The following is a 13,880-nucleotide window of genomic DNA, read 5'->3' as shown; positions in this document are numbered from 1 at the left end:
GTTTATTGTGGATCCGGATGGATTATCAGGGGGTTTGGCAATGGCATAGAGGGATGGTTGCACTGTTCAGATTTTACAGCATGGTAGATTCTTCATTGCGGCATTAGTTCTGACAGCTGGTTCTAATGATCCCTATGGTGTTCTAGGTGTTTATCTCAGTTCAAATAATCAACATAGAATGGCTCAGTTTGCTGAATTAACTTCAGTCACCCAACAGTTCAATGGTAAGGTTGTGTTAACGGGTGATTTTAATGCCATTTCTAATCAATTGGAGAAAGCAGGTGGGGGTGCTAAATCTTCTTCTTCTATTGAAACCTTTAACAGTTTTATTGATGATAATTCCCTGATTGATATTAGTATGGTCAGAAGACCATTCACTTGGTCGAATAGACAGAGTGGTGATGAGTTGATACAGGAAAGACTGGACCGATTCTTGGTAGGAGTTGATTGGCAGCAACTCTATCCCAATGCAACAGTTCTTAGACTGTCAGAATCAGGGTCGGATCACTCCCCTCTTCTCTTAGATTCAAATCCGAGACCTAAGAGATCTAAACGGCGATTCAAATTCTAAGAAAGATGGTGTTCCAATGATGAAATAAGGCAGATTGTTATAGAGGTTTGGCACGAACAGATTGATGGTTCAGCCATGTATATCCTAGCTCAAAAAATAAAGCGTTGTCGGCATAAGATTGTCAGATGGCAGCAAGAACACAAATCTAATTCAAAAGTGGAGATTAATTTACTACAGTCTAAATTAAAGGAACTTCGTTTAGCAGGAATTCATGGAGGCATCATTTTAGAAATAGAGGACAAGCTTGAAAAAGGATTGCAAAATGAGGATTCTTATTGGAAAGATAAGTCTAGAGTCAAATGGCTCAAATCCGGCGATCAGAATACAGCTTTCTTCCATCAGAAATTTAAAAATCGAACCCGAAGGAATAAAATTTGGCAACTAACTGCCAGTGATGGTGAAGTGGCTACTTCAAATGTTGGTATTGCTTCCGTGGCTGATTCTTATTTCAAGAACATCTTTTCCTCTACTTGTCATGAGAACCCTGAACCGTAGGCTTCAAAGACCAGTGACTATGGAGAAAGTGAAACGTGCAACATTTAGCATTCATCCTCAAAGTGCTCCAAGAGATGATGGTATGACAGCAAAATTTTTTCAAAGGTTTTGGAACATACTCAGTGGTGATGTGTTTCGAGCAGTTAAGAGCTTCTTTTCAGGGGGTAGAATTTTGAAGGGTTTTAACCACACTCAGATATGTCTTATTCCTAAGATTTCTGATGCTAAAGATATGACTCAAGTAAGACCAATAAGCCTATCCTCATTCTTTTACAAGATTATCTCTAAAGTATTTGTACATAGACTTCAGGGTATGATGAATAGACTAATTAGCCCTATGCAGAGTGCTTTTATTAAAGGCAGATTAATCTCTGATAATATCCTAATTGCTCACGAGTGTATGCATTACTTGAAGAACAAAAAAAGGGGACTCGAAAATGAAATGGCGCTAAAATTAGATATGAGTAAAGCATATGACAGGGTGGAATGGCACTTCCTTTGGTTTATATTGGAGAAGTTTGGTTTTAACTCCCGGTAGATCATGTGGATTCGAGAATTAGTGACAACTGTTTCTTATTCTATTATTGTGGAAGGACAACCCTATGGTTTCTTCAAACCAAATAGAGGTTTTCGACAAGGAGATCCTCTATCTCCCTATCTTTTTTTTTCTGTGCAGAAGGTCTCTCCTTCTTGCTACACAAGGCAGAACAAAATAGACTAATTCATGGTCTTCAGATACACAGGCGATATCCCAAGGTCAACCACCTCCTCTTTGCTGATGATTCCATCTTATTCTGTAAGGCTAATCCTAAAGCATGTTTAAGCATCCTGTATTTATTAAATTCTTATGAAAGTATTAGTGGCTAGAGGGTAAATCTTAATAAATCTACTGTATTCTTTAGCCACAACATTCCCTCCACTACTCATACACTACTGGCTAACTCTATGAATATTAATCATATTGGGGCTCAAGATAAATACCTTAGTTTGCCTTCTACAGTCTCTAAATCGAAAAAGGCTTCTTTTAGTATGATCAAAGAGAAGGTTCGGAAAAGAATCCAAGGGTAGAAGCATAATGTTCTATCGTCAGGTGGTAGACATGTATTGCTTAAGATAGTGGGAGAAGCTATTCCTATTTATACATTGTCTTGCTTCAAGTTGCCTAATGGTTTAAATTCGGAAATTCACTCTCTAATTTCTCAGTTCTGGTGGGGACAAAAAGGTTCTGAAAGGCAGATGGCTTAGATTAGCTGGGACACTTTGACTCGCCCACGAAGAGAAGGAGGCCTTGGATTTAAAGATCTCAGAATCCAAAATCTGGCGCTTTTAGGCAAACAATTTAGGTGACTCGTAACACAGCCTACTTCCCTATTATCCAAAATCCTAAGAGGTAAATACTTTAGCAATGGTAATGCTATAACGGCAGAAATTGGAGTGTTACCTTCTTGGGGATGGAGGAGCATACTGGAAGGCCGAAAGATTGTTGAAAAAAGGCCTTAATTGGGCTGTGGGTACTAGAGAGAATATTCGAACCTTTGAGGATCCTTGGCTGCCTCTTCCGTATCCTTTAATGATTTCTGACATGCCAAACAGACAGGCTATTTCTGAGTTGGTTCCAAGAGTTAAAGATCTAATTACTGAAGATAGGAATTGGAATCAGAATCTCATTCAAGAATTATTTTCCAAGACGTTGCAAACATGATTTTGTCAGTTAAAATTCAGCAGAGTATGGACAAATTGCAATGGAATTTGAACAAATCCAAGCAATATGATATAGCTTCAGGTTATAGAATTGGCTATTTATTTTACCATCCGCCTCTGGAGCTTTGCCCTAATTATATGCATCAGAAAAAGCCGTAGATTGATCTATGGAAGTTGAACTTGCCTCACAAAATTAAACTATTTATCTAGAAAGCTCTCCATGGGGGCTTCCAGTGCTTGCTCAGATTCATCACCGCATCTCATCTATATCACCAATATGCCCCTGCTGTCATGAAGCAACGAAAACAGTCACTCATTGTTTGATCGATTGCTCTAGAATTAAAGATGTATGGTCTCAGAGTTATCTTTGTGACTATCTTCCCCCTCAGAGTCCTAACGACTTTTGGACATGGTGGACTGCATCAACAGAGATGCTTAACCCGTTGAAAAATGCTGACTGTAATTCTCAATTGCTTGCCATCATTTGCTGGAACTGTTGGAAAGCTCACAACCATTTGATTTTTGAAGGTTCTACTTCAATGCCGTCTGCCATTCTAGCAAGCTCTGTCAAGTTGCTCCGTAAAATCCAAAGAACTCCCAGTTTAGGTCGTCTTCTCCATGAGGCAAACTCTTAGTTTCATTCAATTTGATTTATCATTCTTTCTTCTTTAAGATTTTTTTTTTCATTTTTCGACCACGTGCCGTTGGATGAATACCTTTAGTGTAGTGTTTTTGGAAAATCCCCAACTTTTGTTATACTGTCCTACTTTTGAACATCTTTGTATTTTATTTTTCAATAATTAATGAAATATAACCTACTATCTTAAAAAAAAAAACTAATGACATAGCTTCTAATTAATTTAAGATGTTTGCTATGGTGCCTAAAAAATATTGTCTAATTACTAAAATAGGTAAGATAATTAATTTTAAATGTAAAAGTATAAGTATAAAAGTTTAAAAATTTTAAATATTTTAAAATTACTATAAAAAATAATTTAGACAAAAATTAAACACCAAACAAAAGACACCATAAAATTAACCTTAACCTTAATTTAATCAACCCCTTCTAATCTTAAAAATCACCCTACCATCCACTAGCTCCTGATGACAATAGTACCACTGCTACTAAATGATCCTCAAACTTTAAACGAACACTTGTTAATCAGATATTTCTCTAATACAAATCTACATTTGCAGATTTTTCCCTCCATCTATACCAAAAGAAATAAAGAATTGGGCTATATATTCATCAAATTAGAACTTGAAAGGAACCATTAGGTTAACACTTGACGGGGCAGTTTAGGAACTTGGCCGGTACGGTATTTCACTATTTCTCGGTTGACTAAACACAGGAAAACAAAAATTATAATAGTAAATAATAAACAATAAAAAAATCCTGTAAGCACATCGAAAACGGAAAGGACGGTGCAACTGGTGGAGAGAGAGAGAGAGAGAGAGAGAGAGAGAGCGCCTTCTTTTGTAGCTGCAAGGATTGAACTTGAAGCGAAGTGCAAGTTGATTCGCAGTGTGTGAAGCAAAATTTGATGCCTGAAAATACCATTTGAAGAAGAAATAGAAAATAAAAGAAAACGTGAGTTCGTGTTTTCCCTTTAATTGTCATTTTTCATATGCAAAAATGGAGCTTTCCCTTTGGTCCCTAGTTGAATCGTAGCTTCAGCTTTCGAATTGGAGCATTTAGGTAAGAAAGTTTTGTCCTTTTTCTTGTTTTCCTCTTATTGAGTAGCTTCTAGCTAAGATTCAGTTTCATATTATGTCCCTTTTTAGGTTCTTTCATTATATGTTTGATAAAATATTATTATTTTCTTTCCTTATATTGTTTTGGGTTTTGTTCTTTTGTATACTTTATTGTGAGGTTCGGATATTTAAGTTACAACCCCAGATTTTTAATCTTGTGGCGTTGAATGGATTCTTCTGTTTAAGGATTAATCTTGATTATGACCAAATCTAATAAATTAAGTTCGTTCTTAGTTTATTTTGTAAATTTGGATTTGATATTGTGTTTTGTAATGGTCTATGCTTGGATGTTACTAGCAATTCTGACTTTGAATCTACGATAGCTAGTTCATTGAGCCCTAGCGCAATTGGCTTTCTAAGTTTATTGTTCTTATGATAAAAACGAAATTCAAAACATTCGAATTTGAACTTCAGAGGCTAAATGAATGCAGAGCTTGCAAGTATTCAGAAGTTGATACAGTATTTTATAGCTTCAGAACTAGACGTGTTACTTGCTTAGTTTACTGGAGGACTTAACAAGGTTTTCACGGGCTCTGCAGATCTCAGTGATGCCTGGTTATTCCAGCCAGAAGCCTTTAGCACCATGGAAGGGCATTAGAAACACCGTCGGATGTGATTTGATCTGTGTGTTTGGAATGCTATAATTTACTTGTATCTTCTCATGGATCGGGTTGCTTTTGTTTGACAAATCCTATACATTAATGAACTAATTTTGACATACTTAATTGCCTATTTATAAAATAAAACCAACTTAATTCCATTTTAATGAGCTCTAACCACTTGATTTAATTGTTAAAATAATTTATATCCCAATTTTAATGAGCAGGTCAAAACAATAGGCAGGTCAAAACAATAGTTTTAGTTTCAAATTTAATAATTTACTGATAAGAGTTTTATACCGAATAGTATGAGTTCACTGCTCCAAATCCATCATTTATATCTTTTAGCTAAATCTGCAGGGTGCTATTATATATGGCTTTGCCGCTGTTCTTTATCTAGCTTGACAAATATTAAACTTCTTGTCTTAAATGCTGTGGTGTTTACTGGTTGTTGCTTCTACATTTAAATTTGCATTTTGGGGGGAAGGGAGTATATGGTCAATGTTGCCGTTGCAGATAATACTTCTTAAATTTCTATATGACAACTAAGAGTGGTCAATGTTACTAAAATTTCTAAACCTTTTTCTTCTTGTTGTTGTTGTTGTTGTTTTTTTTTTTTTTTTTTTTAATGTATAGAGGAAGATGCTGTGATGGAACCGTCAGGATTCCAGAGAACTCTTATGAGCAATAGCATGGAACCTAGAAATGAATTCCACCATGGATCACACTCAGTAACACATGACCGTATGGATGGCAGTAATACTAACAGAAGACCACCTGACCTCAATAAATCAGAAGTTAAACCTGTACTTAATTACTCCATTCAGACGGGTGAGGAATTTGCACTTGAATTTATGAGAGATAGGGTGAATCTTGGGAAACCTGTATTTTCAAATGTTGGTGATTCCAATTATACAACGGGATATATGGAGCTGCAAGGCATGTTAGGCATTGGTCATGCTGGATCTGGAAGTGGATCAGACATCTCTATGCTCTCAGTGGTTGACAAATATCCAAAAGAGTTTGATAAAATAAACACATCAATATATGGGGACAGAAGTAATTATGGGTCCATTCGATCAATACCAACTACTTCATTGAATCAAGACAATAGACAATTTGTGCATAGATATGGCTCTTCTCGAGGTTATGATAGCTCATTGTTGATGATGAAGTTTCTTTGCAGCTTTGGTGGTAGAATATTACCACGACCTAGTGATGGAAAGCTAAGGTATGTTGGAGGTGATACACGTATTCTTCGCATAAGAAAGGACATTACTTGGCAGGAGCTTATGCATAAAGCATTGTTAATCTATAGTCAGGTTCAAGTAATCAAGTATCAGCTTCCTGGGGAAGATCTTGATGCTCTGGTATCGGTATCATCTGACGAGGATTTGCAGAATATGATGGAGGAATGCACTCATCTACAAGATAGAGAAGGAACGCAGAAGCTTAGGATGTTTTTGTTCTCAATCAGTGATTTGGAGGATGCTCAGTTTGGTCTTGGTAGCATGGGGGATGATTCTGAGGTCCAGTATGTTGTTGCTGTTAATGGAATGGACTTGGGATCAAGGAGAAACTCAACCCTGATTGGTGTCGGCTTTTCAGCAGATGTTGTGCATGAATTGGATGGACAAACTATTGAGAGGGAGACCAATAGAGTTGCTGTAGAATCTGAAGGTGTTAGCAATGTTCCCTTGACTAACAAATTTGACTTGCCTTTGAATAGTCAGTCTTCGCAACCAGTGCTATCCACAGCCCCAAATTCCTATGAAACCTATCCTCTGTTTCACAGTGACCAAATGATGCACCATGAGGAGGTGAGAGGTCAATATGGCCTTAATCCTGCTTATATGCCTGTTGTTGGAGAGACTCCTATTACAATGCCCACTACCCAGGTGGTTATTAATCCACAAGGGGTTTTGAATGACATCTATCCACCTAGTGGATTACAAGTCCAAAGTCCAGAAATACCTACAACTCTGATGGCAAATACTTCAATTCAACAAGGAAGCGACCCTGGGAAAGCTTTCTCATTAGAAACACCACTTCCAGCTCCTGTGCAACTGTTTGATGGTTACCCAAAAAATAATCTTCCTGAAGCATCAGTTGCAGTTAATGTGCCAGACGGGTATTCATTGCCTCCAACTAAAAAGGACCAGCTTCAGGATGATGAAGTGGCTTCGTCTACTTCTAGGAGCACCTTTGGTCCAACTTACGTTGATTCTCACTCCAATGCAGTTGACTTGAGTTGTCTTCACCCTCCTCCTCTTCCCAAAAGAGTTTACTATTCAGAAAGAATTCCAAGGGAGCAAATAGAGTTGCTGAATCGGTCTTCAAAGTCAGATGATGCACATGGTTCTCAGTTTAATGTGTCAGAATTACTTTCTGAAGTTAACCCGACAGAATTACTGACAGAATCTGGTGAAAACTTGCATGATGGAAATCTGTCTAATCTAACTGAGTATTCGAAGGTCGTAGCAAAGCCCTTGCAATCAGACGGCATTACAATTGATAATGGGGCTGTTAAACATCAAAAGCAATTGCCTGATGCAAGCGGTCAGCTGAAGTCAAAGTTGAGTGAGCATGTAAAGCCCGAGTTGAAGCAGGTGTTGGCAAATAGTGAAGGAATCATAGATGCAGTAAATAAGGATAACGTTCCTCAGTTGGAAAGTGAAATTAATAGTAAGGATAACCATAACAAAGCCCTGCTTGGTGAGAAGAAGGGTAGTAAGTCAGACTTAACTACTTTGCAACAGGTTCCTTCTGTTAAGCAGCTTGAGGATCCAGCATCAAATCTTCCAGATATCGATTGGGGTGGTGTTTCTGTGAAGGACTCTAAGGATGATTCTGTTGTGCAAGGATTGCCTGTTTCTGTAAATGGGAATGCTACGACCAATGGTGATTCACAGCATTATCCTTCAAATGTTTCCAAAGAAGGACAAGGTGACATTCTTATTGATATTGATGATCGATTTCCCCGTGAATTGCTTACAGATATGTATTCTAAAGCTTTACTGGAAGAAAGTTCCTCTGGTCGGCATCCTTTAACCTCAGATGGAGTGGGTCTAAGCATAAATATGGAAAATCATGAACCTAAACATTGGTCATATTTTCATAAACTGGCACAAGAAGGGTTAGATAATGTGTCCCTTATTGACCAGGATCATGATTTTTCAGGTGAGATGGGAAAGGTGGAAGAAGATAATAGAACTCAACATGTTACGCCTCTAACAGCTGAAGAAAAATATCAGAATGACTTAGATGGAAGAATTGGAACAGAAACGGCTGTTCCTGAGTCAAACTATGATCATTCCCAATTGAATGACGCTGAAAGTATGCAGTTTGATGCTATGATGGAAAATGCAAGGGCACAAGAGTCAGAATTTGAGGTGTGGTTTTAATTATTTTGGTTTCCAAATCTTTTTAAATATACTTATCTGCTGACAGAAGTCCTTGTTGCTTTAACTTAGGATGCATTGGTTGAAGCAAGAAAGAGTGTTCTGCCTCCGCTTGATCCTTCTTTAGGGGATATTGATATGAGTGGCGTGCAGGTAAGATGCTGATTCTTGAATGTGAAATGTTTCTTTTCTGCTGTGACCTTTCTCTTGGGGGTCTGGCCAGACAGTAATTAAAAATGATTTTGTTAAAGAATTTCCATAAGGCCAGTCTTTACATGGATCAAAATGATGCTATACTACTCTATTGTGAACCAAAATCATGTTCAAACCATTTATATTTAAATTTCTTTTTGTTGATTTCCTGTATAATTTTATTGGTTTCCCTTTACCGTTACCTTTACCTATGGGATTTCCCTCCCTCTGATCCTCATTTAGAAGTTGATTCAAAATAAGTTTTCTGATATTTGGTTGTTTGTATATAATCAACATTATGAGTGTAGTAATCATAAAAATTAGTTGCGATAGGAATGGTTATTAAGTTGCGGTAAACATATTTTGACATGTGGATCAAGGATAATTCTACAGATAATTCAATCAAATTCTTCACTGGTCTTTTTCTGCCTCATTTGAATTTGAAGTATAGTTCTCTGATTATTTAGATCTTTCGTATATCTTTTGCAATATTCAAAGGCCTCAGATATATGATTTCATTGCCTTGGTTGAACACTGGCTGGGACGGTGGGACCCATTCCCAGTTCATATAGTTTATTGTTCATTTTTTCTTATGCAATTTGTAGGTAATAATGAATGAAGATCTTGAAGAGCTTAAGGAACTGGGTTCTGGTACCTTCGGGACTGTGTATCATGGAAAATGGCGAGGAACTGATGTCGCAATTAAAAGAATAAAGAAAAGCTGTTTCACTGGTCGTTCATCTGAGCAAGAGAGACTGGTAACTTAATAAATTTAATATATGTTGGATTTGATGCACTATTTCTGGTTCCTTTCTCTTCTTAATATATATATATATATATATATTAACAATGAAGTAGTTGATTACTGTTATTTTTTCTTTCTGTCTGCTAGACTTATTTGAACTTGCTTCAGTCATAAATGATAGATATTTAGGAACATTTGAAATGATATTTGGTTTGTTTCTCAGACTGTAGAATTCTGGCGGGAAGCTGACATTCTTTCCAAGCTTCATCATCCAAATGTGGTAGCATTTTATGGTGTAGTCCAGGATGGACCAGGTGGAACGATGGCCACTGTTACAGAGTTCATGGTGGATGGTTCCCTTAGGCATGTATTACTTCGTAAGGATAGGTAATCAAATGATAGAGAGTTTTGGTATTTCTAATTTTTTTTTCTTTTATTTTTATTTTAAAAGATATACAGTGGCTGGGATGCATTGGTTTTATTCGTTGTATTAATTTTAGTTAAAGTATTATGCAGTGTTATTGCAGTTAACATTTATACAGCATTTTTGTTTATTTTATATAAATGTCATGTCCTAATAACAACTCCTGTCACATTATGAAGGCATCTATTTACATTTCCATTAATGTTGCTTTATAGTTTTGTATCTTCCAAAGTTAGTTGAGTTTATGGTATCATACAGTGTATGGTCATGAATCCATGTTTTCCTAATGGAGTTGGCTCTAAGGACCCGAGCATGATTTTTCATTGTAGGTATCTTGATCGTCGCAAGAGACTGATTATTGCAATGGATGCAGCTTTTGGAATGGAATATTTGCACTCAAAGAATATTGTGCATTTTGACTTAAAATGTGATAATTTGCTTGTTAACTTAAAAGATCCTTTAAGGCCAATATGCAAGGTAGAAATGCTGGGAATTTTGTCCAACTTTCTATGAACTTAAAATGTTCATTATTCATTATTTAGTAGAAATGCTGAGAAGACTCGTAAATTTTCTTTCCCAGGTTGGTGATTTTGGCTTGTCAAAAATCAAACGGAACACATTGGTGTCTGGTGGTGTACGGGGGACTCTACCCTGGATGGCACCGGAGCTCCTGAACGGTAGCAGCAACAAGGTCTCAGAAAAGGTTCGATTTTAACTTGTCTCTAATTACTAATTAGATACTTTTTCTACAAAAAACATGATGAATTAATGAAACCGTCATCATCTCACTTAGCAAAAGTCTTTTCCGTTTGGTATTTTTATACATGAGAGTTGTCCTATTTATTCATTATTATTATAATTTTGAAAATCTTGCCTTCTTAATGGGTTCTTGGATTTTTCCCCCTCAGTAATTTTGGAAATCAGTGTCTTGAAATTAAAATTTTCATTTCTTTATGCATCTCTGTTTTTCTTTAACACTTTGTTGGAGTAATTTGCAGTCTATATTAATTTTGTTTTGCAGGTTGACGTGTTTTCATTTGGCATTGTATTATGGGAGATTCTAACGGGCGAGGAGCCATATGCAAATATGCACTATGGTGCAATTATAGGTACGGTCTATTCCTATGCTCCTTCTATCTTGTCTGTGTTGGAAGCTGAACGAGAGTCTTGGTGCACCCTCTTGAAATATGTTTCAATTTGAGTAACAACGATGTTTTAGTTGTATGGTAAAACTGCAGGGGAAATTACTCAAATTACACATGGAACTTATCATGAAAGTTTCACCCTAAGGGTGTCTGTCTTTGGATCACATATGGAGTTAATCTATGAAAAATTCCTGCCTCATTTTTGCACCTGACGGAACACACCCTTAGGGTTAATTTAGGCGAGGGGAAGACTGGTCTTTAGAAAATAAGTAGCATATACCTTATGAAAAAGAAAAGTATGCCGACAATGGTTTTAACTGCAAATTTGCCAAAAGATATATGATTAGTTGTAGATACAGGATTATGAACAAGATAAGAACTTTCATAGTGTTGGGTCAAGTTGTTTGTACCTATTTACATTGATGATATTCCTGTGGTTATTTAAAGTTCTTCTAGATTTTACCCTTTTTGCCACCTATTATGTATGTAATCTTCTTTTTATATTGGCAAATAATGTTCTACCTTTCAATGCAGGTGGAATTGTGAATAACACATTGAGGCCAACAATTCCAAGTTATTGTGATAATGAATGGAGAACACTGATGGAGCAATGTTGGGCGCCTAACCCTGCAGCTCGGCCTTCCTTCACTGAAATTGCGAGTCGGCTGCGTGTAATGTCGGCAGCAGCTAGCCAAACCAAAACACAGGGCCACAAGGCTTCTAAGTGATTCATGTTGATACTGATGCTGACTTTGATCCCCCACTCTTACACCAAAATATTGTCTTTGATAATGTTAAATTTTATTCATTGTATTATATTGTACTGTACTCCAAGGAAGCATATTACACTAGGGGCAATCCTCTATATTTTAAGGGAGGAAGGATTACAGTGTAAGAGTATTAAAAAACAGCTACAAACTTCGACCAAGGTTCTTGGCAGATGCTAGCATAATTTAACATGTACAATGAATTTTTCATTTACATCTACCCCGTCTCCGTACTCTTGAATTCATTCCCAGACAAAAAGAATTTCAGTCATTGAAACATCAATACCAGAAGCTAAGGGCTGTTCTGACAACGAGTTTTTTTTTTTAATGATTAGAAATCTATTTATTATATATTACTAATTCTAAAATCAAAATATGACTAATGTTATTTTCTTATTGCAATTGAAGAGGAATTTTTTCTTCCAAAATTAACTTCTTTTCTTCTCTTTCTCTTTCTTTCATCTATTTTGTCTTTGTTAGTGTTTTACTCAAATTTTTGTTCCATTGTTAACAACAAATAAATCAACAATTTTCGAGTTTTGTTTCACAATCTTAATTCAAGGAGCGGAAACGACTCCTTTTGTGGGTGTCTCAAAATCTCAATTGTAGTTTCGAAAGTAAAATTAAAGATAAAAAGGAAAACATACAAGGTGCCGGAGGCAAAGTAAAATGCAGAAATTAAAACAAACAGAAAATTAAAAAGAAGATGAAAGAAGAAACATGAACGTAAAAGAGAAAAAGACATAATCACGTAAAAGTAAAGAAATTTTATTAATAAAAACTGAAAGAAAGCAAAGTACAAGTGTTTGAGTTCAGAGGAATTACTTAAGATTCCCAATTTTACTCTGTGATGCCAAGGGGCTGAGAGCGTTTTGGGTCTCTAAGTGTTTTCCAAGAAGAACTGAACTGATTACAACGTGTTCCTAAAACTCTATTTATAGACTAGCCTAATCTCAATGGGCAGTTACTCTTTGTACACCACTTGCAGGAAATTTGAATTTCTTGTAGCTATTCCTGCACTTCTTGCTTGCTGTTAATTTCAAAATTTAAATAAATAACCAACTATCAAATGATCTAACTTAATTTAAAATAGATATAAATATTATATATAGAAATATTACCAAACAACTAATTATTTATTTTTATAATTTTCTTATAAAAAAATATTTTGTCTAATAGTTAGACATTAGTGCTAATGACTAATTATAAATTTAACAGTGTGTACAATGATATTTTTTAATTGTAATTGAAATGAAATGAACAGTAAAATTAAAATTCAAATATATTTTATATTTTTATATTATTTATATTATTGATTTGACAATTAATATAACATTTTTTATGATACAATTGAGATGAATTTTTTCTTTTAAAATTAACGAACTCACTCTTTCTCTCTTCTTCTTCTCCACCTATCCTACTTTATTTATAATTTGTCATTTCTAGTATTAATGTGACAATTGAAATATATCAGAGAATACTCTTTCATTACAATTAAATAATTAATAAGCTCTCTCTTGCTCTTCTTGTCTACCTTTCTCTCTCTCATTCTTTATCTCTTTCTACCCTTTTCACTTTACAAAAAATAATATTAATAAAATAATATAAGTTCAAATGAATTCATAAAATTATAAAGAACATATTAAATTTATAATAAAATATAATTAAAATAGGTGATCACGTAATATTATTCATATAGAAAAGATATAATTATTATATGCATATTTTTTTCAGTTTTTTTTATTTAGTTTCAGATTTTCATCGCTTATCTTTTTAACCTATATTTTTTCTTCTCTTTTCTTCAAATATTTTTTACATATAATTTAGAGAGAATACTAATACTATAATTAAAATTAAAATTTAATTATTGTTAAAATTAGTTTTGAGTTAATTTTATAACTGTTAATATAAATTTTTTTAAACTAATAACTAATTATATTTATATATAGAGAAAAAATATTATGTTTAAATAATGAGTATAAAATTAATTATTTTTATCTATACAATAAATATAGAACTTAATTAAATATAAAAGTATGCATGTTAAGCTCTCTTTTTACACAGTAAATATTAAAATTAATTATT

The 13,880-nt window shown here is 34.9% G+C and overlaps 1 protein-coding gene across 4 annotated transcripts; it reads left to right on the top strand.

The window, feature by feature from the left end:
• Window positions 1–3,924: 3,924 nt before the first annotated feature.
• Window positions 3,925–12,015, top strand: LOC112771155 (uncharacterized). Of its 4 annotated transcripts, none has more exons than XM_025815792.3 (10): window positions 4,097–4,466; window positions 5,758–8,067; window positions 8,302–8,513; window positions 8,595–8,675; window positions 9,320–9,472; window positions 9,683–9,846; window positions 10,213–10,360; window positions 10,464–10,586; window positions 10,905–10,992; window positions 11,563–12,015. In XM_025815792.3, exons 2-10 carry the CDS (start codon window positions 5,772–5,774, stop codon window positions 11,754–11,756), a joined length of 3,459 nt encoding a protein of 1,152 aa, XP_025671577.1. In that variant the 5' UTR covers window positions 4,097–4,466; window positions 5,758–5,771; the 3' UTR covers window positions 11,757–12,015. The 4 variants fall into 4 exon arrangements, with proteins under 4 accessions (XP_025671574.1, XP_025671576.1, XP_025671577.1 ...); XM_072225825.1 differs by having other exon boundaries at window positions 4,118–4,358; XM_025815789.3 differs by having other exon boundaries at window positions 3,925–4,466; window positions 5,758–8,513.
• Window positions 12,016–13,880: the final 1,865 nt, after the last annotated feature.

Source organism: Arachis hypogaea, chromosome 18 (genome assembly GCF_003086295.3).
Source record: "Arachis hypogaea cultivar Tifrunner chromosome 18, arahy.Tifrunner.gnm2.J5K5, whole genome shotgun sequence".
Classification (NCBI taxonomy): domain Eukaryota; kingdom Viridiplantae; phylum Streptophyta; class Magnoliopsida; order Fabales; family Fabaceae; genus Arachis; species Arachis hypogaea.
Note: the sequence above shows the minus strand (reverse complement) of the source record. Positions and strands in the feature narration are given on the sequence as shown.